The sequence below is a fragment of the Hoplias malabaricus genome, chromosome 7 (assembly GCF_029633855.1).
Source record: "Hoplias malabaricus isolate fHopMal1 chromosome 7, fHopMal1.hap1, whole genome shotgun sequence".
NCBI lineage: Eukaryota > Metazoa > Chordata > Actinopteri > Characiformes > Erythrinidae > Hoplias > Hoplias malabaricus.
The window spans coordinates 32,921,081-32,946,318 of NC_089806.1; the positions used below are offsets into that span (position 1 = coordinate 32,921,081).

Sequence of the window (25,238 nt, forward strand, 5' to 3'; positions counted from 1 at the left end):
TGTCACAAGTCCAGAAGGGCTGCTCGTCAATTTACATGAGTATATATTTTGTAGCACTATTGTTTCAAGCCCAACTAGGAAATGTTACTCATATAGACTCATATAGTAATTCAGAGTAGATTTAAGTCCAGCATGAGATTTTAAATGGGATCCTTCATGAGCTCTGGCAGGAGAGGAAGCTCTTCCCATGAGGGGGAACAGGGAGGAACAAGAACCAACAGAACCGTGTAGAGATCCACACCCAGAAAACCCAGGAAACAAAATAAAAGCAAATAAACGCCCTGAAAGAAAAGCTAATAAAGGCTGCAAACATTAAAAAGCTCGCCGCTAGAATACCACATATACCAGCATGTTTCTACGAGTCACCAGAGACTTCCTTTCATTCAGCCTGTCTTCATCTCTCTTTCTCTCTCCTCTACATCCTGGCACTCCTTGTCTCATTAAAGGCACCCAAGATGCTTTTGGGAAGAAAAGGCGCATTGCTGCAACAAGCTTTTGGTTTTAAGCTCTTTCTAAAATAAATCCAAACCAGATAGATCCAGCCCAAGTTACTGGAAATGAACATGCCGCCCTGGTTTAGATTAGAAAGTGGAGAAGCATGTTTAATACACCAAGTTAAATAGAGGAGTGCAAATTAAACACTTGGGCTGATGCAAGCAACTGATAGCTCTTTAAACAAGAGCACCTTCGTGACTGCATCCATGTATCCTCCATGTAAATTGGGAATTCAATGCCTATATTAGGTCTATGATGAAATATCTAAACTATTTAGAAATGATCTAATTTTCCAAACCTGGTCAAAACTGGAGAAGAAGTCACATCTAAGGCCATGAGAGCCAGACAGAGCCAAAGAGAGGTCACAAAAACTAAGGGGGTTTTGGGGGGGGGGGGGGGGGGGTCTAATGCTGTTGTCATACAAGTAAACAAGCCAGAGAAATCTCAGTGGAACCCATCACAATGGAGGAGAAGAGGGGAAATACAAATACATGCTCAGACACTGCTTCTGACTGAGTAAACAAGTCTTTTTTTTTAATAAATAAAGAACCCACAAATATGGGTATGAGTACAGGCCTTTACATTAACTCAGCCATCATTGGCCCCCACCCTTCACTCCCACAAAATGGTCTACATCGGTTTAATTCAAAAATAAATATAAATAGTGACATAAATAGCAATGAAAACAAAAACTACTTGAATTAATAGAATTAAATTATAATGATAAAAAGGTGCAGCAGACAGTAATAGTAATTAAAAACAACAATAATAAAATTTTTATTATTATTATCATTATGACCTTTATCACACTCCTCTTCACTGTTTATCCCTACATACACTGAGGGGACTATAATATTATGACCATCTCCTTGTTTCTACACCTACCTCCACAGACCATACAGGAGCTGTAGTCCATCTCTTGCTCTGCATACTTTGTTTTCTCCCTTTCACCCTGTTCTTCAATGATCAGAAACCCCACAGTACCACCACAGAGTAGGTATGATTTGGCTTGTGTATCATTCTCAGCACTGCAGTGACACTGATGTGGTGGTGATGTGTTAGTGTGTGTTGCGCTGGTACGAGTGGATCAGACACAGAGGTGCGGCAGGAGTTTTTAACCCTTTAAAGCCTGACACATGAAATAATAATACAATAAAACAGTTCTTTTTGAAAATCACACATTATGTGACCCTTTAACTAGATGTCCTAATATATTTCATCCATCCATTATCTGTAACCGCTTATCCAATTTAGGGTCGCGGGGGGTCCAGAGCCTACCTGGAATCATCGGGCGCAAGGCGGGAATACACCCCGGAGAGGACGCAAGTCCTTCACACGGCAACACAGACACACACACATTCACTCACACACTCACACCTACGGACAATTTCGAGTCGCCAATCCACCTGCAACGTGTGTTTTTGGACTGTGGGAGGAAACCGGAGGACACGGGGAATATATTTCATTTGGAGTTCAAATTTATGTAGTTCACATTTTGAATCATATAAATTTGAAATGCATTATATTTAGTAACTTAACAATATATTTTGTTCTTTAATTGGTCTTTCAATTAGTTCACTGCATGAATTAAAACTGTTCTTTAGATGTCTTTACATGTTTTTCCTTATTTTGATTTATGTCAATTAAACAATGACTAGCAAATGATTGTCTGTTCTTCAGAACTTCTCAGGAAAACTTAACACTGGGCCGATGAGAAACACTGCGCCAGAGGTCCTTGACCTATGTGTACTCTGTTCTTCATTCTGTCTTTTTTACATTTCATATACTGGTCGTAATAAAAACACCAAAACCACAAAGGTATTTTTTTTTTTTGTTTTTGTTGATCTGCACAACCGTTTTTCCATATTGTTTCTGTTACTGTCTCAACCTTGGCTTGAGGTATAAGGTCATTCAACAGACCTCCCACACTCATCCATACCATCATCATCATCTTCCTTTGAATCTGTCTCGACAACTGAGCCAACATATTTTGCACACAAAGGCTTTTGGAAAACTAAAAACACTTTTTTTCCCCATAAAAATCCTTGGTAAGATTGTCTAAGGTTTACTACAAGTAACATCATACAAATCATACCTAGAATTGCTTTAGTTGGGAAAAAAATTAGCCTTTGGCTATAAAGTGTTGAACAGATGTCCACTCACTGTCCTCTCTGTTAGACACACCTACCTTGTTGGGCTACCTTGTAGATGTAAAGTCAGACACAGTAACTCATCTGTTGCTGCACAGTTTGCGTTGGTCATCCTCTAGTCCATCATCAGTGGACACGGGACACTGTTGATTGGTGGACTATTCTCAGTCCAGCAGTGACACGGAGGGGTTTAAAAACTCCAGCAGCACTGCTGTGTCTGATCCACTCATATCAGTGCAACACACACAAACATGTCAGTGTTTGGGCTAACATTTTATGTTGTCCAACAATAGCTGGACAACAATCTGTAATTGTAGAACTACAAAGTGCTCCTGTGTGGTCTGTGGAGCTGAGAGAATGGATTGTGAGTGTAGAAACCTTGAGGAGTTCACAACATGATAGTTAATATGTGGAATTGTTTTTACCCCATGTTAAGCAAAGTTAAGAATCTCAAAGTTTCCTATGAATCATTCCAATTTGTTATCCCCCAAAAAAAAAGATAAATGGAGACCAGGGATTTTTAAACTCTGCAGATTTCACTTAGTGTATAATTTTAAGTGAGACATTACAGTATATATTTTAACAACATGACATAAGAAAGGGAGTTGGGTTTCTTCCGATTGAGCAAGATGAGGCGACAGGACAGCAAACAGGAAAAAAATACTACTTTATGGAGATTTGAAGGCCACTTTGCACTCCCTGGCTTGTTCTGACCAGACTTACGAAACCTTGCACCCATTTCTGGGCAGGACCTCTAAAGATTGGAAAATCTGATGACTGCTGGATTGGATTAAAAAATAAATAAATAAAAATTCATGTTTGTTTCCAGGGGAGCATCCATTTACAGGTCTCAAACTCCGAGAAGAACTTTCAAATGGATTAGTCATGTCCTTGTTAAAGTAAAAATAATTAAATAAATAAATAAATAAATAAATAAAAAGTTTGTCCGAATTCGGCAACCAGTTGTGTTTTCTAGATTTCTGTCAGTGAACACCAGTGAGGCAGTGAGGTAAGTGGTGGGAAAGAATTACTGTATTGTTACAAATTTATGAAACATGAAATATTGAGCGACGGGAGTTTCAAGTTTACTTTAAGTGTAAGGGCAAAAAATTAGCCCATTTGCTGCACACTACATACAGAGGTGGAGCTGATCCCTGCAACAAAAGCAATTATCAAACTTTCTCCATAATTCAAAAGATCTCTGTGCATAATGAAAAGCAGGCACCGTCAGAGTCATAGGAGAAAGAGAAAAAACAAGCCCGTATCCACACAGGAAATCGAGGTAAACACTAAAACCCTGGCTTAATGGTTACAAATGAGGTCAAACTGAAACTGATTAAACCAAGGGCTGTCCAAACTTGTGAGAGTGCAGAGGGGCTCATTTCTTCCTGGACACATCTGAGCACCTCTGAATCACAGCACAGAGATGTTTTGGTCAAAGGCAGGGCTTAATATTGCTCTGAATCAGTCCATATGGTACCCCTCTCAATTAAGAAGGGTGGAGCTTCTGTGAATGCCAAGCCCAAAACCTGGCATCACAGCTTCAGTGTCTTCACACACACTTAATGAACAGCACATCGATTTGTTTACAATCAGGGGAGATGCTGGAAGTTACAATGAAATTGTTTTTATGCATGGGAAAATGCTGTCGAAAGCAGTGCTTCACAGTTAATGTCCTGTGGGATCCTTGCGATGCACAGTTCAGTGTTTTCCTAGCTCTCAGGGCTTGGTAAGTGGCCAGTGTGTTGAATCAGGTTAAAAGAGTGTAGACACGCAGAGTGCAGGGATCCCAGGACTGAGATTGAGAAACACAGGGACGAAACACACCCAGGAAACTAGTGCCATGTCAAAATCTCAATATTTTAAGCAACACTTACACACATAAGGCAACATGAAAACAACATGTTCCTTTCATGACAACTAACAAACATGAAGTGAGGCAAAGGCTTGAATCAACTTAAGGTAGTATTAAGTAACTTGGCAAGTCCATGTAATGTCAAGCCTCCTGTTGTCGATGAAAAATCTCTCAAGATCTGTTTGGCTTCAAATACACCCAAGGTTTCAAGGCTGTGTGAGAAATAATATAAAAAGACCACTCACCCTGCGAAAAGAGACCACGTAGAAGGTGTCTCCTCGCCGGTGGATCTCATCAAAGAAGTCGCTGTAAGCATGGTGAGTAGCGTAGTAAACCTGCAGCTCGTTTCCTGCACGTCTAAACATGGGGAAATAATCAAACCTTCAGGTATGATGCATAAAACCGTGGTGACTCAACATGGCATCAAATAATGTGATAAAACTAATTGGCTTATTAGCCATAACTCCTACATGATTATGCAATATACAACAATCAACAAGCACATTTACTACTCTACTGATCATATAGGTGTAGTTTGTAGCTGTAGCAATACCAGAGTGTATGCCATAATCATATCTTTACCCTGTTCTTCAATGGTCAAGATCTCCGCTAGAGGATGAAAGAGCAGGTATTGTTTCATTATTCTCAGTGCTGCACTAACACTGACGTGGTGGTGGTGGTGTTAGTGTGGGTTGTGCTTGTAGGAGTGGATCAGACACAGTAGTGCTGCTGAAGCGTTAAAACACATCATTGTCACTGGTAGATTGGGATCAATCCAACAATCAACATATCCAGGAAACAACGTCCTGTGACAAATAACAAACTGTGCAGCAGCAGAAGGGCTACCGTCCCTTACTCTACATCTAAAATGTGAACAAAATGAGACTAACAGCATGGATGATGAGTGGGTATAATGTTTTAAAACTCCAGCAGCACTGCTGAGACTGATCCACCTGTATCAGTGCACACACTAACACACCATCACCATGTCAGTGTCACTGCAGTGTTGAGAATTATCCAGCATCCAAATCCTCCCTGTTTTCCAGTGGTCCAGCATGGGTGCTGACCATTGAAGAACAGAGTGAAATGGGGCTTAAAAAGTATGCAGGGCAACAGCTGATCCTAGTCATCAGCGGATGGACTACAGTCTGAATATAGAACTACAAGGTGCATCTATACTATCAGTGGAACTTATAAAAATATCCAATTAGAATATTGCATGTTTGGAGCAAAGACTATCAAATTCTGTTAGTTTAAGGACTAATGTGTTTATGTCCATGATACAATAATAGAAATGCCAACAAGTTGTAATGATTCTCACAGAAAAGTATTAGATTTGATCTAGTACACTGAATAAAAAGCTAGCATTGGGCAATTTGCTCTCACAATGAAAATGTCTGTTTTTTGCTGTTTATTATTTTTAATCATTATAAAATCACAGACAGCATGTATATGGTATCATTTTCATTAAAAAAAAGATCCATCAGCACTAAGAATAAAGTTTTGTTTAATGTAACTGAACGTAATGGATATTCTTTTTCTCTTTTCCCGTCACGTTTTGTTTTTGGTGATGCATGGATTTGTTTCATTAGCGACAAAATGGCATGAGCTCATTCCCATCATGTTAATCTGCTCTACAGACTTTCATTTGTTATCAGCAATATTTTTGGCAGAAGTGCATCAGAATCCCCATGAGCACCACAGTTTATGTAAGAAATTAAAAAAAATTGCACTAACAAACTCTCTGATTGATCCCAAAGAGAGGTTTTGCGCTAGACCAGCCAGAACACAAAGAATCTTAAATGCTGTCATGGAGCTTTTCATTTCCAAATGCTGTCAGCACTCATTTACGTATTGCGACTGTAATCAAACCAAAATGCGTAAAATCATTCAGAATTAATCTCCTGTCTGCCCACATACACAAACGTGTAGTTACCTTTAGATAAGTATACTGTAAAAGTGAACCATTTTCTTTCCTGTATGAATGTGGTTTTTCCCCTGCTGTTGGTGTGTTGACAGTGGAGCGACAGAGTCATGCTTAATTTGGCACAGCCCTGGGTCAGGGCCAGAGCCAGAGGAACTATAGCCAAAACCGAAAACATGATTTATTCAGAGGGAAATTGAGGAAGTTGCCCACCAAAAAAACAAAACATACACACACACACAAGAATAAGAGGAGGCATAAAAATAGTAACTTTACACATCCATATTTAGCCTGAAGCACTAGCAGGACAGTGCTTTTTTAGTCAGACCTTGTTTGGCTCACAAAGGCAACAACGAGTCCTAGCAGTTTAATGAAAATTAAAAAAAAAGTAGTAAAATGGTTTTACAAAACCGAGGGATCAAACCTAAAATTGGAAGTAGCTAAAACATGAAAATATAGGGCTTACAAGTGACACATCTACTGGCCCTACCAGCAGGAGACTGATGCTGCTGCCACTGCCATTCTTGCTGGGTTTCTAACTTGGTAATGTGTCATGGTTTTAGGATTTTATATTAAAAAAATAAAATAAAATAAAATAAAATATATAAATAAATGAATGAATGAATGAATATGAACAAAAACAAGATGTTTTTGTCTTATAATGATGTATTATATTTACTATCATAACCATTTTATCTTTAACTACACGTTTAATTTAATATACATGGTGGGCCATTTATATGAATACACCTTAATAAAATGGGAATGGTTGGTGATATTAACTTCCCATCCATCTTCACCACCCATCTTGAAAAGTCCCCCACCCCCTCCCATATACTAATGTGCCACAAACAGGAAGTTAATATCAGCAACCATTCCCATTTTATTAAGGTGTATCCATATAAATGGCCCACCCTGTACTTCATGAGAAGAACTCAAATATCTGGTGAGCAGCACTTACTTTTCAGAGTCTGAATACTCGACAGTGGCAATCTCTGCCACCTCCACTTTCTTACTTCCAGTTTTCTGAGAAACGAGAGAAAAAATACAAGGGCAACTAATTAGTGCCAATACAGTTAAAAAATATAATTAAATGCCCAAGCGCATGTAATAGAGTATAATCAGAATATGTATGTGTTTGTATGTGGATGAAGTTTAACTTTTCTAAGCTTTTATTCACTTTTCGGTTTGAATTGTCACAGAAAATTATTTGTAGCTAACTTGGGTTGTTTAGTTTTTTTTTAGCACTCTCTGTAATGCAGTTAGCACTAACCATCTCCTGAATTTGGAGACATTTCCACCTTAAGTGATTCAAAACACCAAAAGTAGGTTAATATTACCAACATATGGAGAAGTCATAAGCAATATCCTCATTTCGGTTCATGCTTCAACGTTTGGAATCCTTTCCATTGTCTAAAAATACTCCACATGCGAGCAGAGAGAAAGCCTAGCATATCAGACCGAGCCAGTCTGTCTTTTCACTCATTTAGAGACACTGGGGTTTTGTAAACACATCAGGCTGGTTTCCAGCAGTAAACAACAGTCTGGAGAGCTTGCAAATGGTGAGGAAACATCTTCAGAATTTTATAAAAACTGTTTTTCATTTACAATTGTGAACCAAGCATTTAATGAACAGTGTTTCCAAGGAAACACCACTACCACACGCAAGAAAAACGCTTTTCTTTTCAGTACAAAACTATGTGTCCCTGTAGACCAATGCTTTTTTTTTTGTTTTACTGTACCACTGGTGTATTTTAAAAAGGTAATAAAATATATCTGTGGGGTGTTTTGATATGTGCTATAAGACATATGTCCAATAATAAGCAACTTGTAACCGCAGTGTTCCGAATAAAGCTGCAAACGGTCAAAATCAGACAGCCAGGGTGTCTTCCATCATAAAAGTATAGAACCAATCCTGTAAACCTATGAGGCAGGGCTTTTGAGCTGCAGGCAGGCAACAAAAGTGTGGGTGGAGATAGAGGCAAAGCCTGACTGCATGTTAACTGATTTACATGTACTGAATAAAGGTGAAGTTATAGAATTACTAAGCCACTTTTAAGGCATGGACAATTTTCTCTTGGTAACAAATTCGAACTGGCTTTTTAAACAGAGAATAAAATGCGCAAAATTAGACTAAAGTAAAGCATGTATGATTTAGACTGAATCCAGCTAGATACTAATTGCCCTTGTGTTGATGTTAGACCACAAATACCTACATTTATCTCTTTGCTTTATGTAATGTTGTGCTTTAGTGTAAAGTTCTGTGATTTTTTGAAAAATTTTATTAAGACCAGAACTGTTATGGAGTTTATTACAGAATCCAATGTTCAATCCAACATATTTTCCTGGTGTTGTAAGGTTTTCACAATACTGACATAATAGACTCAGAGAAGGCATTGTCACTGCTGCCACGTGTCGCTAACCCACAGCAAAGGCTGGGTCATGCTTCAGTTCCTACTTTCATGAAGCACTTTCTCACAGCAGCAGCTCTGTGCCAAACTGTCTCAAGCCCCCTCAATGGCATTGTGCCATTATGTAACACTGTGGCACATATGACACACTCTTGCTGTTGATATGTTTACAGTGACCCTTGCACAAAAAAACACTCAAGAAGATGTCCAAAAAAAAAAAAAAAGCACTCATTTTTGCCACTCGTTTCAACAATATTATCTTAATTTTCGCTCTGTTTTCAAAATTTGCAAGTCACTGGTCCAGTTTCTAAACTGTGAACTGAATATCACAGGGTGTAGTTATATATGCTGCAGGCTTGAGCACCAGTGGGAGGGGTAGTACATGTTAATAATTTTCAACTGCAGCCAATCACATGCTAGATTTTTCATTGTCAGTCACATTCCATTAAGCCAATCGACAACAGGAGTTATCGTTTTTGATGGCGGCCACTCAACTTAACTGCCTTCATTTGGAAGAACTGTTATCGTGGTGCTACTGGTCAGAGTCTATTGGGTGAAAACAAGCAGCCAAGGACCATCAGGAAATTAACACTCCACTATTATGTTTATCTGCTCTTATAACCCCCTCCCCCGGCCCAGTACTTGTGATACTAAGGTACTAACATCTTTAGAGGGCAGTGGGGTGCAATATGTGTTTATCTGAGCTTGAACTGATTTTGTCATCAGCGGAGAATTCAGAGCTGGGAGCTAATTATTAACATCAACAGCTGCATACAGAGAACAAAACATTTAGACTTTGTTCACACAGCAGGACAAATCGTATTTGAGCCTTAAATGAGATTTCCAGACATGGTGTCTGCATCGCAAGTTAAAAATGACCAAATCTGATTCATGCCTCATTGGCATAATTAATTAATAGGTTATGTTTAATAAGATTTGGACCAATATCTAAAATGAATAAAAAGCACAAAGGCCTCTCTTTTAAAGATAAAAATAAATAGCCAGGCTTGCCACAGTAGCCTTATAAGAAAAGGTTCCTGGTCAAGTGGAATACATGATAACAACATTGGCAAGTGTACTTTTCTAAGAATGGTTACATAAAACAGCATGAGGCAAGATTATGTTGAAGTAGACTGGAACTGAACAGAAATTCTAACCCAATAATAATAAAAGATGTAGTGCACCTGTAAATGGCTACGATCTTGTCGTACAAATGGACTGTCGTGTTTAAGTATTGTATTTCAAGAGTTAATGTCTTGAACTGTATCATCTATTATCTTCCTTTTTGATGAAAGCAAGTGAGAAAAGACTTAGGTAAACAAGTCCAATGTTTGGCTCAATTCTACCCAGCAGACATAAGTGCTTTTGCACTCCAGACCCTACTGGCTCAGACTAGACGAGGAACACCAGGCCAGGTTTCTTTTCCCCTCGCTGTCAAATACATCCACTTCTGGCTTTCTTTACAGCTTTTCTGCACTTTATAAAATGGTCTGCTACAAACAAGGCATATTTTACACAAAGCTGAAGGCATCAAGACAGTCCAATCACATTATTCCCTTCAATTCAAGGCTGACAGACTGATCCAGGATAAGGATGTCTTTTAATCATGCTACATATCTGGCCTTGTGTGAGCTTACAATCTGATAAATGACCCAGGATAAAACACTACAGTAGAACTGAAGCAGTGTATCATGGAGATTGCACAGATCATTATCATCTATTACCTGCCCACTGGATTATTAGGGCATTTATAAGGATGGAGTTGGGAAAGAGCAATAAGTGAAAGAATGCTCTTACAAATAATCAAAGCAAATAAGAACAAAGGTAAAAGCATGAAAAAGGAAAACATGACAGAAAAAAGGAAAAAGACAGGAATCTAATAAAGTGAAGAGAGAGAAAGATGGAAAGAAAGGAAATCCTTAAAAAGATAGGCAAGCAGGTAAGAAAGATAAAAAAAAGAAATAAATGCAGAAAAAAACAAAGAAATGCAAAGAAAGATAGAAATGGAGAAAGAAGCGCAGAAATAAATGCAGAAAAAAAGCGCAGAGAAATGCACAAATAAAGAAATGCAGTAATAAAAAAACGAAAGCAAGCTCAGAGAGAGCTATTTACTTTCCCAAGGCTAATGGATTATGCCTAGTGGCTAAGTGTGAGAGCACAGACAGAGGAAGAGAAAGAAGAGAAAGAGGGATTTCATCCCTAAAGTAAATGTGTGCTTAAATAAAATAAACAACTTTAAACCATGGAGACGTACTCTCTCTCAGGATCTGGTGAGATATGTGCCATGTGGCGCCTCTCTCCATTACAATACACGCACTGATATTTTCCCATACAATAACAAACTTCAGTGAAACAGACTCAGTAGCATAGTGGTCTTAAAGGTTACATTTCTTGGTCTTGGTCTCCCTTTAATGCAGTAATAGCTTCGACTATTCTTGGATGGCTTTACACTAGATGTTGGAACCTTGCTGTGAGGATTTGACTGTGTGAAGTCGGAAGGAGTTTAGTGAGGTACATGATTAATTCTGGATCATAACAATCTCACCTCAAAATATACAGTTCTATTGCTCCACAGAACAATGATGGGAGCTTTATTCTCTACTAGTTTCAAGCATTAAATGACAGTAGGTACACCTTAAATTAGGTATATTCTATTTATAAACGGTTATAAACATCCATTGTTGTAGAGTGTAATTCCCTATTACAGCACTGTCCTGAAATCAAGGGGGACGAGAGAGGGAAGTCTGGTGGTTTCCTACCCTCCTTCAAAATTTACATAGTGTAGTTTTTGCAGTGCACAGAATGACAACTGTAGAAGTGCTACTCGCCCTATTACAGGTCAGCGAAGCATCACAATGATTCTGAAGCTGTAATTTTAAGGTAAAAATTCTATCTAGCACATTAAATGTGCTGAAAAAAATGTGAACTTTAAATAGAAAATGTTTCTTTCATGCCTTACTTGTTTTATTTGCCTCAATATGTAAAAATAATTGTTCAAAGAACATTAAAACTGTATACTGTATATGATTTTCTATAAGCCCTTTATCTACGTGATAAAGCTGAAGCTGTACCTAATAAAATTACAGTGCAGCTCACTGAACTGGGGTCACTGAGTGAACGTGCAAGACTCTGAGGACACGTACCGGGATCGTTCTGGCTCTGGGATGAGTGTTGCTGGGACGCCAGCCCTTGGTTCTCTCATTCTCATGGCGGTGGACCCAGCCCCTGAGCTCACTGGCCATCCTACAAAGACAAACATACAATCAGATGTCTTTGTTCACACTACAGAGCAAATCAGTTCCTTAAAGTGTTCAGATTCCATGCTGTGATAATATATACTCTAGAGAAGTGGATTGCCTTTTTTTGTGGAAACATTGATTGTTTATTAGGTGCACGATAGAAAGGCTTTTTTTATAGAAACGTTCATGGATGGAGTAACGGTAGAGTTTTAAATCTGAGGGAAGTTCTCATAATTTTCCTTCCAGCTTTCTGAAAGGCTTCCAGCAGTTCACAAAGACAAGAAACAGGCATGGATACACAAACTGGAGTCATAACTTTCACACTAGCAGTGAAAAAGTAAAAAAAAAAAAAAAAAAAAGAAATACATTTTTTTTTTTAATTATACTACTTGGTTTGACTTTCTTTAAATATGTTCCTTTAAAAACACACCACCGTGTCCCAATTATGAAATTGCCCATTATATGATTAAGAGTTCCACACAGCCTGTGATTCTGAATCAGTTTTGCCTTTGTACTGCAGAAAATTGGATATGAAGAAAAACAAAAAAAGTAAAAAATTAACATTTATTTGAGAGCCTTCAAATCCATGCTGGAAAATCTACTTCAAAAACAATAATAAAATAAATAAATAAATAAAATCATCACTGCTTCCCATGAGCCTCCTTACATGCAATGGGAATAATGCCTGCTAAGTTGTTTCTTGGCCTGCTGTTGCTGGCATACGTACAAAAGGACAAGCTAAGACTTTCCATGAGATAGATGGGTCAAATCCTATATTTTGCAATGAAGTTTATAGCCTATTGTCCTCACAAATATATAAAAGCTAACGGCTCACTGAAATCCCCAAATCCATTTCCTATTCTTCTGTGCACAAATAATCTTGAAGTGACAACAAAGCTCTTGGATCACAGATGGGCAGAATGAAATAACATCCCCTGCTCCATTCATACTTGAAAGGAAAGCTTATAAAAGTTCATCAGTTTAATAAGAAGAATCCCTACAGCGACCAAATGTTTCAAACATGGAGGAAGTTCAGGCAGAAGCACTGGAGCCCATATGTGCCGAACTCTAAAATCCATATAAGAGTTTACACTGAGAGTACATTAGGCATTCCATAAGTTCAGTATTATGATATTAGGCATGATACTAAACAGGATTCTTTGACAAATTTGCAGACTTAAAGGCAACATCTACAGTTGTGGGGAACCGCAGTTTTCTCTGGTTTATTTATGTTTAGAAACTCAGTGTCGTACATAGCTGAAGTTTTCCATTTAACAAAAAAACAAAAAAAAAACAAACAAACCCCAAACTCTCTCTGCACATGGCAAAGAAACAGCATCTGGAGGTTTTCAGTCAATAAATGAAAAAACCTCCAAATGTTGAAAAGGATATCGCTCTATTTCTGCTCCATAGGTGGGTAATACTGACTTATTTTTGCTGTAGATTCTGGATTCTGATTCCAGAGAGGGCCAATTGCATGAGAGTAAACACAAACCAAAAGTGCTACAAAACTAAACAACAAAAGTTACAAATTAGTTTATGTGGTAATTCAAACTATAAATAAGCACTTAAAGACAAGTTAAACTTTAGCCATGTACAAACACACCGTTCTGCCCCCAAACTACCAATCCACCTTTAAAGACACAGAAATTCAGAATGGAAAAAAAAATAATCAATTGTAGTGACAAAACTCTTGCAGTGCCTGAGAAAACCGCTTCTAAAAAGGTTATAAATTAGTCCGAAATATAAAGATTTTAACTGACAGAGTGAAACGAGTTAATATTTCCATTAATACCCAATAACATTTAATATATAATTTAACATGGTCAAATAATGGAAAGTCTGTCTACTTTTTATTTATTTTATGATGATTTTAAATTTTGATTCCTTTATTATTTTATTTGTTCCACTGCTTTTTTTCATTATGTACAAAATGTGCTCTGTAAATGAACTACTTGGCCTTACATTGTCTTACTGTAAGCAAACAGGTGATTTGTGCTGAGGTTGTCAAGATGATTAATATATGTGGCAGACATACATTTTTGGAATAGCGTATTCAGTAATGCCAATTGCAATAACAATAAACAAAAACAGGTTTAAGTGGTAGATATTAAACACAACACCAACTTCATGCACTTGGTCCTGTTGACCGATGGCTGGCAGGGAGGTGGAGGTCTGAGGAAAAGAGAATCCGTTTTCACCACCATCAGAGCTTTCTTTTCTGAAACTGATTCCAAATCATCCAACCTGAGGGAGTGAGAGTAAGAGAGAGGGTTAAACAAGTTTAATTAAAAAAAAAAAAAAAGAAAGAAAGAATGAAACAGGGAGACAACACATTAAAAACCAAATGTGACAGTAAAGGGGGCCAGCAATGAAAGGATGCAACCAGATGTAGCGAGAAAAAGTGAAGGATGGATAGAGAGCAGAGAATTGACTCAGATGAAGAGAATTGTTTATGAGGATGCTAAACGTCTTAAACATTATCAGCAATTTTATAAGCTCCTTGTTTAAATCAACTCTAAGCAAAATGAGTTTAGAGTGTGGAGAAAATATGCTCTTAAAAAATTAAAGTGTCAAAAGGTCTTTCCGGGGCAATGCCAAATAATTGGTCTATTAACATAAGTTCTTTATGTACTTTATGTTCTTTATGTTAATGGTCTCCTTTTCTTTCTGGTCTCCAAGGCAAAAAGTTAAATATGGTCAGGTGTGGCCAAGATGCTGTACTAGAAAATATTTGTGTTTAGGCTGACCGTTATGCTGAAGCATACAAATATGACACCACATTTGTCTACATCTTCAAAGAGATTAAAATTTAAAGTTGCTCTGGAAGAGAGTGCCTGCCCCAAATGGAATTTAACAGTTTAATTGAAATAAATAAATAAAAAGAAAAAAGCAAGCTTCTTCTTTGCTAAGACAGGTCTGCTCGAGCAGCAAAATGTAAATAAAAAAAAATCAAAGACATGTGCTGGCCCTTTTTTGGAAAAAGCTGGTTAAATCCCCACTGATACCTCAGCCATCTGAGTCTAGGAGTCCTAGGGAGCCCAATTGGCCTCGCCCTCTTGGCGGGTAGAATGGTCCTCCTTCTCCCCACATCACAAAAGCAAAGTGCTTGCCAGAGCAGGTGTGTGTCAGCTGCCACAACACGTAGCAGGATGCACTGACCTGTACTGTGGCTTTGCGTTAGCAGCAGTTCAAAAAAAATGGAGGCTGGCCTCAGATGACATGTGTTTGCCTTCACCATGCCAGGTTGTTGGCACTGTGTGTGATGGGGCAGTCCTAGCCAGCTATCAGGTCAATTTATGTGACTATGTGATATATAGCTGGTAAATTTAAGTGTATTAATGGCTGTAAGCACATGTATACAAACACACACAAACACCTCAAGAGCAGCAGGCCACCATCCCTAGCTCTGGGGGAACAAACAGGGGTTATGGTCCTTGCTCAAGGGCAACTCAGCCAAGGATATTAAGGGAGGGGACAGGATTACTGCCCCTAATTTTGTAACTGTCGAGGAGCTCAAACTGATGACCTTTCAATCCAAGGCTGCTTCCCTAAGCAACAGTTTCTCTGCTGTTCCCTAATATCTGTTACACACTAATGTTATCCATGAAGATTATACAAAGTGGGATAATTCTGTCATTGTGCAAATAACACCAATATAATTAAATAAAATTTATCCTAATTCTTTCACAGTGACAACTGAGAGATTTCTATTTCGAGAAACATAAGTATGTCTCAGTGAGGAAGTCAATACTCTGCAATTATACACTCTGTGACATCAGAAATTTGAATTTTGTTTAAAAGTTTGAAATAAATAATAAACACTAATCCAACTTATCCAAGAGCTACTAAATATTGCTTTTTCACTTCAAAGACATAGTTCCACTAGTTCCCAGTCCAATGGCTCCACAATATCCCACTCTATATTTTCCAAGCTTTTCTATGGAGATTATTCAATACATGTGCATAATCATCGGTGTCAGCATTGAGTGCACCATAAAGCAGCTGATTTCACTGATTAGAAGGAGTGTCCACAAACATTTTGATGTGTCTCAGATAAAACATCAGCTGATTCAGCCTTTTAGTGCATGATTTAGTGACACAACCTAGTGTCAGTTTCACAGTTCAGAGGGAAACGACTGGTTTTTGTATCTGAGAGAAAGACTAATGTGGAACACGGAAGGATCTGCTGACACTAAGCCAAGCTGAATGCCATAGAGTGACAGGGTGAGTAATAAAACAGTCGTGTGGAAATAAATTAAGACAGTAAGCTAAATGTGTTATCTAAATCCTAACACCCACCAAGAAAAATGTTCACCACATCCCCATGCCTTGTGGCATTAAAAACAGATGCTTTGGATATCATATCATCTTAGACAGTGGGGAAAGACTATTAATTAGAGTCAGGAGCTAGATCTCAGAAACTGAGTACAGTTAAAAAGATGCTCTGATCTAAAGAGTGAGAAGAACCTGGCAGTCAAGTGTTACTTGAAGCCAATGCAAACAGCATAACCCTGCATCAAACAAACTGGATATTAGAGCGGAAATTCTTGCACTTTTCAGGTGCAAGTATCAAAGAAAACTCAGTGAGGAACATCTGGGGTCCTGAACTAAATATTCTATCCATTGCCACCCATTTCCAAAGGGCTCCTCAAGTTTCTTTTGAACGCTATTTTCCAGGGCTGAATTACATAATTCCATTTGCTGCTATACTCCCAAGAGCAGTCAAGCTTCCAGCTCTACCATGACCACTTCCAGACATCTAATTACTCTATTTGAGTTGGAAGAAGGGGGCTAGTGGGGGGGACAGAAGATTAGGTTTCTAGCCAGCCTGGAAACGGTTACATATGACAGAATGCGACAACCCATGTGCATAGCAGAAGAAAGGAAAAAGAAAATGGCCCTAAATCTGAGCCTTGCTTAACCTCAACCCCAAAATTTAGCACTAATGCTTTCTTCCTTAAATCAGGTAAATCCTTTGAAATGACACTGTTTAAATTAGACCATTTTGCATTTTGTGTATTTTATTTTGTCTGATAAAATACAGAAACATATATGGAGGAGAATGAAATCAAGCCTTTCATGTGGTCAGGGGGACACAGTCTTGTTATAGAAGAGAGCAATATTACTGATGAAATACAGTAAGGGCCAATTCATACCAGGTGCAGTTTTATGGGGGAAAAAAAACAAACCAACAAAAAAATATTAATAAAAAAAAAACTTTTTTTAAACTGATGTAACATTTTGCCACACATCAATTTATGGTAACTGTTGGGTAGTATTAAAAATAACAATTGTCTTTTTATTTAACATAAAATAAAAAAAATGAAGTAGTCTGAATTAGGGCTGTCCCTTATACCATTTTTAGGGCTTCTGAGCTTAGGCGGGGATATTGTGTGAAAATTTGAATTCTCAGTGGGAAACTAACAAAATCCGCTTCCGACCCCTGCTTTAATATCTCATTCTCTCCAGGCTGCGCCATGGCTCAAAGCATGCTAGCTAACTAAGGGCACAGAGTATACACAATTTAACCAGTTTGAGCGGAGGTGCTCTATTTTCAGGCACAAATCTGAGAAAATTAACTGTAGCATCACCTCTCTTAGTTGTAAATGTGTTGTTTTAGCATGTTAGGCTGTTTTATATGACTGAGTTTCAGGCTTAATTTGCATAAAGAATTTTATGTTGATGAGCCTGAATATGGGTGGAGTGGGGAGAGCACTGTTTTTACTGCAGGAGAGCCTGAATATGGTTAGAAACCAAATACACACCTCTGTTTCTCCGAGGAGAAGCCTAGCAGGCGCCTGTTATTCAAACTAGGACCTGCTTCAAACCTGGAACTGGTACCTCCATCAAATACACTGAGAGAGAGAGAGAGAGAGAGAGAGAGAAAGAGAGAAAGAGATGTTATTAATTAATTTGGATATAACCATGATATCTATTTAAAAGAATGCATGAAATGAAAATAAACTCTAAGAACTGTATGGCTTTGCTGTTCTGCTGAAAGCTACACTTGACGAAAACTGTGATATTTTCCTACACATCAACAGAGTAAATGTTCTAATGCCTTCAGTATTTACAGAATGTGATATATTTCCAAAAGGTAGAACCTTCAGAAGTTAACTTTTTAAACCTTAAACGACATACACATGAACATTAGGTGCAGCAGCATTCATCACACACTTGGAATCAGAGTTCATACTACTCAGCAAATATCTCTAAAATGAGAATGACTTGGTTAAATAAACCTCCACCCTTCCTCTTTGGGCTTCTGCAGAGGCTTCACATTCTTCCTAATTCTTGTTCTGGTGCACATATGGGGCACATTTGCAGCTCTAAAGCACCATAGGCAACTAAACTGTGAAGTTGCAGGTCTTTCCTGAAGAGGAGTGGATGTGATAGCAAAAAAAATACTAAAAGGTGCAGGTACCACTGCTAAATAAGGTAATTCCTCACTGGAAGACTTATATTGATATTAATATATATGATACATTATGGCGGTTCAGCTTACCTCATTGGACCAATGTTGACGACCAAAAATACCAGGACCACCATGAGACACACTGCCCGCCTCTTTGGAGCAGTACATTTTAGTACAGTATTCTATAAACATGGAGAGAGACACAAGGCACCTCAGAATTTGATTTAAATATCAAGCAGGTGCCACACATTCCTTTAGCAAGAAAACTAATTGACATAAAAAAAGCTAATGTAAATAACAGCAAATTCACCAGTGTCCGTGTTAAATTAGCATGTGTTAATTGGCTGGTGGATTTGCTGTGCATCCTCATACAATTGCCATCATTTATAACGGTGAATTAAAGATTGACAAAAGGCAACGTATATAAGACTCTCAGAATCTAATAATGCTTCAACTCTTCTGAAGAAGGTTTATCCTAGCTTTAAACCTCAGACCTCCTCTTTATTAGATATGAAAACCCTCCAACCAACCACACTGAAACTTCAGAATTTCTCTAGATTGAATTAATGCAAATATATCCTCCAGAATAATTATTCCTCTATACTGGCCCAAACTAAGGTTTTATTTATTTATTTTTTGAGTAATAACATGTTGTCACATTAAGTCTGCTTATGTCTAAGTTTTCCTTTGTGCTATGCAAAGTACTTGTAAGAGTTTAAAGAATGGTTAAGTATGGTATTGTGCCATGTTTAATGGCAGGGGATTGATGCCTAAATCCCATCAAATTTCTCTGCATTTTTACACATGAAATCCTCCTGTATTAACCCGAAGCCACTTAAAGATTTCTCTGGTTTAATTATTGCAAACATATTTTACCCAGATAATTCTTCTTCATATTGGCCTACATTAATATGCTTTCTATCTGTCTATGGCAAAATCCTTTTATTCAACTGGTAGTCCTGTTCTAATGAAAAACACTGCAGAGCTCACCTCAGACTTTAGTCCTTCCAGCTGCCTCTTCAGCGTCCCATTCTCATCTTTCAGCTTCTCATTCTCGGACAGCGCCACCTTAAGACGGGCCTCCAGAGTCAGCAGGTACTCTTTCTTTTTCTTCCTTGAAAGAGATGCCGATTCTCTGTTCTTGATCATCCGCTGCTGACGCCTCGAAATGCTGGACTGAAGATAAAAATGGGGGAGATAAAAGAGGGTTGTGTAATTATTTCAGTCCATAATTCACAGCAACTAAAACAGCAATCATAGCTGAATCATGTAATCATGGAATATTACTTGTGTCATGTGGCACCTAGTGAAGGTGTTTCAACTTCACATCAAAATCGGCATAAATATACATCTAGCTCTTTTCTATATGGCCCAGCCAATGTTTGGGCACACCTAACCTCTACATGTGCCACCAAGTCAGGAAATCACCACACAGTTGTGATTCATTTAGTGAATAGTTTCTTTTCTATTATTATTTGGCAGCAGAAATATTATGTTTTCTGCTATTATCATCCCAGTGGTGCTAGTCTGAGCTATAAATGATGTGGCATTGCTGTTTTACATTGTCCTGTTTATTAGGAACATCTGTATTGAAACTACAGCTCAGCATTGAAAGGATTAAAGTTAGATGAGGGGGTGTGGTTATGGGGTGGGAGCTTGTTTGCTTGCTTACTCTTCTAATATCATTTCTGTCCAATGAAAAACATGCATCTCCAAAATAGCAACTTCACAGTAGAAGGAAAAACCTTCAGATCTTTCAATGGAGGTCAATGTAAAAAGATTTTATTCCAATTATTTTTGGAAAATTCTATTGGTCTACTGTAAGTGGTAAATAAAAAATTGACCAAACGGATATGTAGGTTTTTCATTGGAGAGCGACGATATGTGACCAGGCAATGTTTTGTTTAAACTCCCTTATAAGCTGTTGCAAACTTACAAGCAAAACCTTCTAATTTATTTTAACCCGTTTGAAAACCTCTTTGTGCCCAAACTTTTAAAAGGCAAAATACATTGCAGCTACATCATTGTCAAACCTCTGTAATCTGTTCTTATGTAATCAATTAGTCCATTGTAATTTAACACCCTTAATTATGCAAGCCACCTTTGACTCTTAGCCGCAGAGCAGACACAAGCACAATGGCCAACACGGAGGAATGGATGTACTTAGTGTTGACGTGTGAGGGATATTTCCAGAGATGGATGGAGAGAAACAGAGACAATGCCCTATTTCCCATTCAAGGCCATGAGAATGGGCTGTTTGTGGGCTTCCAGCTCATTACGGAGTCCAACAATGAGGCGACATTTAAAGAGTGTGCCCTTTTTAAGTGTCCCCTAAAGGGGCTCTAATGGGCCCCATGAGAGCTGTGTGTACACAAACAGTCTAAGCATCCGTCAAGCAGTTCCATGGAGCTTGGATAAACAGGGCAGAAAAGGTCTTGCCCAGTGGAAAGGAACGAATACAGCAAGTAACTGCTTGCATCAAACTTGTTATAACAGGATTGTCTGTTCACTGACAATCCTGGCCATTTTGTCAGTGGTGCCGCATTGCTATTTCCACTCATACAAGACTAGGCTCATAGCACTGGGAATGGAGAGAGAACCTCAAAGCTAAAGGCCATGGGAACATTTCAAATACATATCTTAATCACTGGTAAAAGGTTGGAAAAATAATTTGAAATGTTTGATACAAACAGCACAAAAAAAAATTTGTCTGTTTATTTTGGCTACTGCTCATGCCTAGATCTACACACTAGAGCTGAACAGTCTGGTTTCCGGTGTCAATTTCATTACTGAAAACTATAACCAAAAATATTTGTTGATGGCCTATTTTTCACAAAGAAAACTAGACAGAACCAAGAGTTATATCACTTTTCCTCAATAAATTAAATGAAAATGTGCAAGACGAATAAATGACACATTATTTCTGATTTGAAAACAGAAAACCACTGGGAAATAAAAAGAAGAAAAATGCTCAGACTACTTGCTGTTGTAATATAATAAACTAAAATAAAATATTTTTAGATTTTGTCAACAAAACTAATAACTGCTAAACATTTTAGTCAAAAAACTAAAGCTAAAACTAAATCAGCTGCCAAAGTGCTGGTTCCTGAATTTAAAAAATCCCATTATTGCCACAGGGATTTTGAGTTTTACCCATTATATTATATCCAGCTACGGTAGAAGTAGCATGAGCTAGGGCAGGTTTCCATCCAAAATTATCGCAAAAGTTTTGCATAATAAAGAAATATTGGCAGAAGTAAAATGCAAAATGTGTCGTGTTTCCATCCACTGCACTTTTGTGAAAAAAAAAACTACAGAGTACCTAGGCTGCCGTGATCAGGGATGGCATTGAAATGAGGGAGATGGAGAGATCAGAGTGGGTCATTTATATCAAAAGGCTTGTTTTAATACTTGTTTGTTGGGTGCCTGTGTAATTTCCGTGGTTGAAGCATGGTCTGACCTGAACTAGAAATCAGAATGATAAAATAGCAAATCTATATGTATAAAAACTACATTGTTTACAATTATTTAAAAAAAAACATACACAAAAAACTAAAGATAAATACCAGTTACGTTCATTCATTGTCCGTAACTGCTTATCCAGTTCAGGGTCGCGATGATTTAAAGGCTTATATTACTGAGACGCTATTGAGGTTCTGAGGGAGTCTCAACCAAGAGATGAAATTTGGGGATGATTTGTAAATCCTGATCAGAATATCTGACAGTACGGGTCGGGTGTAATGTTAATGGTTAACTAACTCTGGCATATAACGAGGTGGAAAACCTTGTAATATTTAAAGCTTATTTTATAGTGCATGCAAGTAGCAACGGGTAGCAAATTTACTTTATAGACGATAGGTGTGATATAGGCACATTGTTGTGTGTAAATACTGTAACTGCTGAATTCTAAATATACTGTTATTTAGCAATGATTTTTATGAGCAGGCCAATTAAAAGGCATTACATTAAATTACAGTAAAACAGTAATTTATTTGATTGCTTTATAAAACATGGACTAGTTTCTTCATCTATGTTTTAGTATGGGTTGGAGGTGTGCAATGTGTCTCTCATCTCTTTCTAAACGAGTTTGCATTAAGTTTGAAGGTGGGTGGTAAGTAAAACAAAGCTTGTTGCAAGTTATAAAGAGAAGAGGGCCACTGACGTATCCTTGAGGAACCACCTGAATAAAAGAGACAGCGGAGTTAAAGGAGGATTGAGCTACAGGGAAAAAGGGATAGGTAGACAGAGAGATAATGAGAGAGAGATAGAGAGAGAGAGAGAGAGAGAGAGAGAGAGAGAGAGAGAGAGAGAGAGAGAGAGAGAGAGAGAAAGAGTGAGTGTAAGCTGTATTGGAATAGCCTGGCCTCAGAGTCAGTACTGTTTAAGACCACTGTGGTGATTACGATGATTTTTTTCCCCCCACATTGAAGCACTTTGCAGCATGTCCCCTGAGAGGGTGAGAGAGAGAAAAGGAAAGAGACAGTGAGACAGACGGAGAAAAAAGAGTAAAAAAAAAAAAGTGTGTGTGAAAGAGACAGAGAGAGAAAGAGGGAGCGCCAAAGGGAGCTCTCCTCAAACTAGGAGCTTTGCCCTGGACAGGTCCTGGGAATGCACACCATATTTGGTTACCAAGGAGTCCAGACAGCTATACCATTGCCATGGTGATTAAACTGGGGCGGGGGAGGTGTGAGATGGCAGAGGGGTTTGATGGACGTTGGCACTACTCACTGAAAATCTGCAGCATTGTGCTGAGTGATGAGGACAGAGACAAAGAGACGGTACTTGTGCGAAATTTTCACTTCACATCAGAGGTCAGAGGGGAAGCTGCAGTGGAGTTCAGGCGTCTGCCAACACAATTCCAGAAAACTGCAATAGGATAAAGATAACTAGGTCTGATATTTTAGGTCTAGCACATAATTGTGCCAACTTTCTTTCAACAACTTTTATTCTGATCTATTCTGAAGTTTCTTTTTATTGCCGGACATTTAGGTCAAGACCTTTCAGGCCACTTCACATCACTGAAAAAAATCTCTTTAATACATGTCAGTAAAATCACTGGCGGTAATCAAAAGTGATGGAGGAAGTAAATGCTTTAATAAATGAAATGATCATAGAATATTTCAGATTTCTTTTTTTTTTTGTTGTTGTTGTTTTGGTGTATATTTGAACCAAGACGGTTTGTGGATTAAAACTTTTATGAACTTCAGAGTGTAACCTTTAAGAGAGTGTTGTCAGCTAATGAATGTGATATTCTTCTGTTGTCCAAACCATATCCCTTTGTTTTCAAGGGGTGTGTGTTTTTGTTGTAGTTCATATACCTCTACACAAAGCTAATCCTTTTTGCTTTTCAGTTAGATGGTCCTCTCCTTTTCAAATAAGCTGTTCTTCATCATGTCATATGACAAATTATACATTCTCTCATAATTAAACAATATAAACCTGCTTTTGCACATTAAATGTACCTTATTTAAAAGGGTCTATTCATTTTAGAAGGCAATATAAAACAATAAAAAAATCTCCTGATGTTTATGCCATCCGCTGTTAAAATATGCTCTTCTCCAACAGCTGTGCATACTTAACATACATTCAGACACACACCTGCCTTGGCTCAGCCACGTTTACAATCCCTCTGCTTCTTCTACCCACACAACTCAAAATCTACACCAGGGTCATATCACAAAATCTCACATATGATCCACAGCTGGCTACACTAACCACCCAACTCCCTCCCTCAGTTAACCCTCTCATGGACACTAAGGGCAATGCACAGTCCTAATTTTATTCTATGGACTCTGTCTGTTTCAGTGGTCTTTCACAGTTTCGATGATTGCATTTATATAGACGCAGTTAGATTACATGAGGCATGGGGTAGTCAAATTTCTTGTACTGTTGATTAGGATTAAGATTTTCAAATTCTTGATGTGGTTTTCTTATTAACAAAGTACTTTCAAAAAGGTCTACATCTATACCCGCTTGGACTACTGCAGCTCTCTTCTCTTTGCATTCAGCTCTTCCTCTGTCCACAGACTTCAGACGGTTCAGAACTCTGCTGCCCGTATTCTCACTCGCACTCACCATCTTATTAAGCCTGCTCTCCAACATCGTCACTTGCTTCCCATAAAACACAGGGTTCAGCTCACAATCAACAGAACTCTAAATATCCTTGCACCTTCATACCTGTCTGAACTCCATCATTACAAATATACTCGCACTCTCAGGTCTTCCTCAGCCAGGCTGCTTACTGTCCCTCCCTCCAGCCTTCACGACTCTGGTGATCCCGCTTTTTCTAGATGAGCTCTGGAACTCTGGCAAATACTTCCTCCTCTGGTCCGGCATTCTCCAACACACTATATTCAAATCAAACCTCAAAAAATATGTTTTCTCTCGTGCTTATAATATTCCTCAAACTATTCATTCTCCTTCTGTACTGTTTGTTAATATTATGTATACTGTTTTGAATGTCTGTCTGTTTTTATTATGTATTAACTATTTTAAGCAACTTTGAGTTCTTCAAGAGCACTATATATTTTTTATTTATGTTCTGTTGAATAATCAGATATCATTCAATAATTTATTGTCTTTAACAGCTTATCCAGTTCAAGGTCACTGTGGGTCCAGAGTCTACCCAGAATCACTGGTCGCAAGGCGGGAACACACCCTGGAGAGGGCGCCAGTCCTTTGCAGGGCGACACACACACATTCACACCTGCTGACACTTTTGAGCCACCATTCCACCTACCAACATG

At 38.2% G+C, this 25,238-nt stretch overlaps 1 protein-coding gene across 1 annotated transcript in view; it reads right to left on the reverse strand.

The window, feature by feature from the left end:
- Positions 1 to 25,238, reverse strand: part of atf6 (activating transcription factor 6) — a 67,488-nt gene that overhangs the window by 13,849 nt on the left and 28,401 nt on the right. Inside the window, exons 8-14 of the mRNA XM_066677538.1 lie at positions 19,483 to 19,668; positions 18,583 to 18,674; positions 17,843 to 17,932; positions 14,202 to 14,321; positions 11,979 to 12,078; positions 7,386 to 7,450; positions 4,746 to 4,857 (exon numbers count right to left, since the gene is read on the reverse strand). Coding sequence (XP_066533635.1) covers positions 4,746 to 4,857; positions 7,386 to 7,450; positions 11,979 to 12,078; positions 14,202 to 14,321; positions 17,843 to 17,932; positions 18,583 to 18,674; positions 19,483 to 19,668 — 765 coding nt within the window. The remainder of the gene's footprint in view (positions 1 to 4,745; positions 4,858 to 7,385; positions 7,451 to 11,978; positions 12,079 to 14,201; positions 14,322 to 17,842; positions 17,933 to 18,582; positions 18,675 to 19,482; positions 19,669 to 25,238) is intronic.